General features: G+C 42.7%; 1 protein-coding gene across 1 annotated transcript in view; it reads left to right on the top strand.

Moving 5' to 3' along the window:
- Nucleotides 1–2,324, top strand: part of SESN2 (sestrin 2) — a gene marked incomplete in the record, with an annotated part of 18,309 nt that extends 15,985 nt beyond the window's left edge. The window contains 3 exon segments of the mRNA XM_077481010.1: nt 244–434; nt 529–673; nt 1,202–2,324. Of these exon segments, the coding sequence (XP_077337136.1) occupies nt 244–434; nt 529–673; nt 1,202–1,288 (423 nt within the window).
- Between the last annotated feature and the right edge of the window lie 3,571 nt (nt 2,325–5,895).

Here is a 5,895-nt window from a genome sequence, read left to right as displayed (position 1 = left end):
GATGTTTTGGAACTACATTTCCCATGATGCTCAACTACACTGCGGAGTGCTAGAGCATCATGGGAAATGTAGTTCCAAAACATCTGGGGTGCCAAGGTTCGCCATCACTGCCCTAGGATAAACTTTACTTCATGGTCAGCTTACTGGGTTAAAGTATAGCCTCATTTGTAGATGTTGCCTGAACATGGGCGTCTTTTCCCAGTTGATATATTGCTCTGACTTTTCTTGCGTCTGCTTTTGCAGGACTTCACATGGAATACACATGGATATTCACTGCTACATAGGTTGTGCCCAGAAGTGGGGCAACTTCTGGATGAGAAGTTTCAAGTAGCCTACAACTTAACATATCACACGATTGCTTCACATCAGGGAGTGGATACATTTAAACTGCGTAGAGCTATATGGAACTATATTCAGTGTGTTTATGGAATCAGGTAAGGACCGCAAAAGGATATGGTTGCAAACTTTAATTTATGCCTCTATTTTTTTTCTTCATGGCACTTACCATTTGTATTCTACTCCTGGTAGATATGATGATTATGATTATGGTGAGGTGAATCAGCTGCTAGAGAGAAGCCTTAAATTGTATATGAAGACTGTGACATGTCACCCAGAGAGGGTACACCGGCAACTATATAATGACTTCTGGAGGGAGTTCAAGCACTCTGAGAAGGTAAATTAAAACTGGACTACTATATTTCCAATTGTGGGGGGAGGGCAGATTAGGTCCTATACACATGGGCATTAAAATGCTGCAAGCTTGTTTTTTTACTTTCAAATTGCTTGGTAAACGCAAGGGGTGAATATATTTTGGGGGTGAATTAACTTAATCCACAAGTTTCTTAAATACCTGGACCATGCATTGATTGAAATGAAGTGTTTTGTACCACCTCAAAGTTCATATATTGAGAATTTTATTTTGTTTACTCTTCTAAAAGTGTGGAGTGCACCCAATTAAAGAATTAAAACTAAAAGCCCAACAGTTTGTTTTTAAAACAGTTTTTATAATTTTTTTAGTTGCCCAATTGAAAATGTGCCAACAAATATGGGAAACCACAATTGAACAGTAATGGCTTTAGTATGTTTACAACATCTGGTTGATTTTTAGATTGTACAAAAGGTTCTAATGTTGGATTGGGATGATGAAAGATACATTTGCAAATGTGAATTGTGCATTAATCTTGCTTGACTTGTCTTATAGGTGCATTTGAACTTGTTACTGTTGGAAGCCAGACTACAAGCTGCACTGCTGTATGGTCTCAGAGCGATCACCCGCTATATGACGTGAGCCTGTGGAAGAATGCGCTGCGCCACTCAGGACTGACCGCCTCTTCATTGCTGCATTACTCATGCATATTTGCACACTTTTAAAAATATAAGGGTGTACTCCTACCCTTTGCTGCAGGCACTGTTCACCTTATAGTATAAACACTGCTACTCGATAAGGTACTAAGCACCTCTAAACTCCTTGGGATAGATTTAGTAATTTTCTGCTGTTGTAGTTCTTTACATTGTCACTGTGCAGTTGTCTTTTCAGTAAATATTTCACGATGACAACACAGAATACCTTTATTCACACGTTGCTTTTAATAAAATTCACCACCTAGTAGACCCTCAACTTGTTCCTGAAACAATAAGCTGCCAGTGTTGAGGTGAGAGAACACAAGGGTTTACAACCTCTTTAACACAAAGTATTGAAGCTGTATACAGCCAGGCAGCAGTTTTAGAGGATTGCAGCCTACAACTTTTCACAGCACTGACTTTAAAGCGGGATTCTACCCTAAAGTGGAACCTCCACTGATCGGAACCCCCCCTCCGGTGTCACAATTGACACCTTTCAGGGGGGAGGGGGGTGGAGATACCTGTCAAAGACAGGTATTTTCACCCACTTCCGGGCATAGACTCCCACGGGAGTCTACGCCATTTCCTGCCCTGCCGCGCTGTCTGCTGGGACACACACGGGTCCCAGTGACAGCGCGGAGATCTCCTATTGCGCGGCTCGCGCATGCGCAGTAGGGAACCGGGAAGTGAAGCCGATTCGCTTTACTTCCTGATTCCCTCACCTCGAATGGCGGCGGCAGCAGCCGAGGCCCGAGCGGCCGATCGGCCTCGGCTGCCGGCATCGCTGGAACCCGGGACAGGTGAGTGTCCATTTATTAAGTCAGCAGCTGTAGTATTTATAGCTGCTGGCTTTTAATATTTTTTTTTTTGGGCGGAATCCCTCTTTAAGAGCAGGTATGGGAGAGCTTGGCTGTAAAAATGAGTTCATGGTTAAAGCGGAGGTCCACCCTAAAGTGGACCTTCCGCTCATCGGAACCGTCCCCCCCCCTCCGGCGCCACAATTGGCACCTTCAGGGGGGAGGGGGTGCAGATACCTGTACAGTACAGGTATCTGCACCCACTTCCAGGATAGCTCTCTGCGGAAAGGGGCGTAGATTACGCCCCTTTCCGCAAGTGCCCCGCTGCCTGCTGGGAAACACACAGATCCCAGAGGCAGCGGGGACCGTCCTTATTGCGCAGCGCGACTCGCGCATGCGCAGTAGGGAACCGGGAAATGAAGCCGAAAGGCTTAATTCCTGATTCCCATACCCAAGATGGCGGCGGCAGCACCCGAGAGACGATCTAGAGATCGGCTTCGGGTGCCGACATCGCGGGCGCGCTGGACAGGTAAGTGTCACTATTTTAAAAGTCAGCAGCTGCAGTATTTGTAGCTGCTGGCTTTTTAAAAAAAAAAAAAAAACTGAGTCCCGGCGGACTCCCGCTTTAACTAGAAATGCCTTGCCCCCCCCCCCCCCCTCCTCCATGTGTCCAAAATTGAACATGGTCATTGCACAGGTACTCCAGTACACTGAAGGAAAGCTTGCATCCCTGAGGGAACATATTTTTTTCTAGGCCTGGAACGTTTGTGTTTGCAATACTCATTGAATAAAGGCCATGTGGCCTTTGTGACTGCAGTAAATATTTGCACATTCTTAAAGGTGTGTGCTTTTTTTTTTTTAGTGATGCTGTTTACCATTTTCATTAACTCAGACTAAATGTCGCATTTGAAAACATTTTGTGAAGACTTGCTGTTTTGCACACACTGGTTCAATCCCATCTGTAAATACATTTTAGAGTGATTTTAGGCCTCATTCACATGAGCACACTGTTCTGTGCAGAGCACTGATTACTTGCAGTGCATTCTGAGCTGTACAGTTGGGGATCGATGCAGCCATCTGTCATTCATTATTTAACAGCATGGCTGTGTACCGAATGCCTATACTGGTAAATGCAGCCCTTTGCACGGTTGTACAGAACAGTACCCCTGTTTGAATAAGACCTTAAGCTACATCAACATGAACTCTATGCTCAAATCCTGCCATCCTCAATTTTCAATCTTGTTCACGTGTATGGTAATGTCTTTATGCATGTTATAACGAAGGTCTGCACAGCTGAAAATGATACAATGCAGGCAGATGTCACCATTCAAAGAGGTTTGGCATGGTGCTCAAGGATGGTAAACTCAGAGGGTTTTCTATTTGCTTGATCTCTGAAGCTCTAAAAACTATCCTGCTTGCCCGTATGCATTTCTAAAACTTGTAGCACAAACAACTTCCAAAGTAGTGACGTTGACTTGATGCATTTTACAAATTCTACTACATTGGTATAAATTGTGCAAGGTGTTGCCAATCACCAGAAGGGGACATTGAAAGCCACATTTACTCAAACTGGATACAAGGTAATAAGCCTAGGATGTATTCTTACAGTTGGGAATGAACCACTTGTATCTTTATTAGCCCCGTTGGGTACAGTATTTTGAGAATTACAAGGCTATATTCCTGTATTCTACCTCTCCTCATTCAAATGCACCTTTTCAGTACTCTTTGATCTTTTATACTGTGAATTTTTCTTGGTTTTCTAGAACTGCTGATTGTATGTTTAAGGGTAAAAGTAGGGGCAATATGACCCTATCATTTACTATGGTTTTTTGTCTTTTTTTTTTTTTTTTTAATCTTTTATTTGTAAAATCTTGTTACAGGTTAATTGTTTAAATGTGTGGAATAAAGATTTTCATTATATTTGACATGGGCTTTTTGCATATATTTTGTCTTAGTATTGCCTTTGTAGTCTTTTGTAGTGTTGTCTTAATGCGGGCCTATCCGGCTGAATGAAAAACTTAGAGCACTGTACTAATACATTCAATGTTGGTGCAACAATCTTCCTGCTGAGCTATTGTGTTCTGACAGAGGGGCCTCAAATAGTGATGAGCTTTGATTTGTCTGTGAGTGCTGATCGAATGATGGTTTGCCAACAGAAGCTATGAGACCTTCTGTGCACAAGCCAGAAGTCAGTTAGTAACTGACAGAGGATGCTGTGATATCCCTATACAGGTCTGAGGGCATGCTGAGTTAACTTGTGAACTAAAGGAATAGTTTTCACCTTAATCCTATGAAATCGCACTATACCATAGTAACTCTATGCTAATCGGATCTTGCAACCATGCCTTTCTAAGACAGACAGAGCAGCTGTTGGGGCGCTTTTCACACTGCTCTGATGCAGCTTCCCTGTGGTTTTCATGTGGGTTACCATGGAGTATTAGATTATTATTTCTGTGCATGTTCTGGCCTGTTTTTTTTGTACACTTTTAGAAAATGCACCAAAAAACAACCGACTCAGTAGAAGTCTATGGGAAAGCATGGCTTACCTGCAGGTATACTGCACTGCGGGGAAACCACACTGAAGTAGTGTAAGAGGTTGACTTGAAACACTGCGTATTTACCGCTCACTATCGCAGTGGCAGGTTTTTCTGGTAGACTAGTTGTTATAATGGCCCGCAGGTATAGCATAGAGGTATGTTTAAGATTTAATTGGTGGTTTAGTGTTTTCAGGAGAGCTAACACTTTAAAGCTTAAGTCAGGCAAAATTTTATATTGGGTTGATATTCCCCTGGCAAATGGCAAAAAATGCCGCTCTGGCTGTGATGCTTACTTAGTCACAAGCCAATAGTCTCTCCCTTTGTTGAATGTACCCAACATTGTTTACCAAACAGGGCTGTACTGTGAATGTGTTGTGGACCTGCCCACTAAGGGGCTTCACTCCTAATTCGGTGTGTTAATGCAGAGAGCTGCACTGATCCCACTCTGCATGTTGCAGGTCTGCCCACCACTAGGAGAAGACTAATAAGAGTTAAGTGTTAACCTGTTGAAACCAATAATAGGCTAAACCTACAAGGTGTGGATGGGGGTGATCAGCTGGTGGGATGAATTAAGCCTAGCGTTGGACTGTAAGTCTACGTTCACATTGGAGTCAGGTTTGAAATTGATTTCAAACCTGCATTTCATTATGTGTTTGGGGGTGATTTGAAAGACATCTGAGTTCATACCAATGTAATTGCCCTGAAGTTGCCAAAAGTAGTGCAAGATCTACTTTTGGGAATAGGTTTAGCGATGCAAAGTTTGGCATCACAGCAATTCGTACGGTGCTGTTGCTGGCAATAGGCTTCGTTTTGGCATATCGTGCTGATGTGTGAACAGGGGTTTAAGAGGAATGGCCTTAGACAGGCATTCAGCAAAGGGTACATTCCCTATATATGTTCTGGGTCAGTAACTCAAAGTACTAAGATATATCTAAACTCAAGAACAAAACTCTTAATGGTCCAGCTGCTCAGTCCTTTGATGTAGTGGCTGCATTAGTTTCCTCAATCATGCATCACAGCACTTTGTATTCATGACAACTTGGTTAAGCTGCCACCTTCAAGTTAATAGTGACTTGCTAAAAAAAAACAATCCCTGACCAGACATAAACCTTTTCTCAGCAAAAGCTTTGTTTTTAACTAGTGTTTTCAGGTGACGGATGTGCATAAATATGTCTGAGGGTTTTTGGTAACACTTTATAATTTTTGTCCTTTTCCTAACA

The sequence above is a fragment of the Lithobates pipiens genome, unplaced genomic scaffold (genome assembly GCF_037356315.1).
Source record: "Lithobates pipiens isolate NorthernLeopardFrog02 unplaced genomic scaffold, aLitPip1_a1.2 Scaffold_16, whole genome shotgun sequence".
NCBI classification, from domain to species: domain Eukaryota; kingdom Metazoa; phylum Chordata; class Amphibia; order Anura; family Ranidae; genus Lithobates; species Lithobates pipiens.
This window is presented reverse-complemented; position numbering and strand designations above follow the sequence as displayed.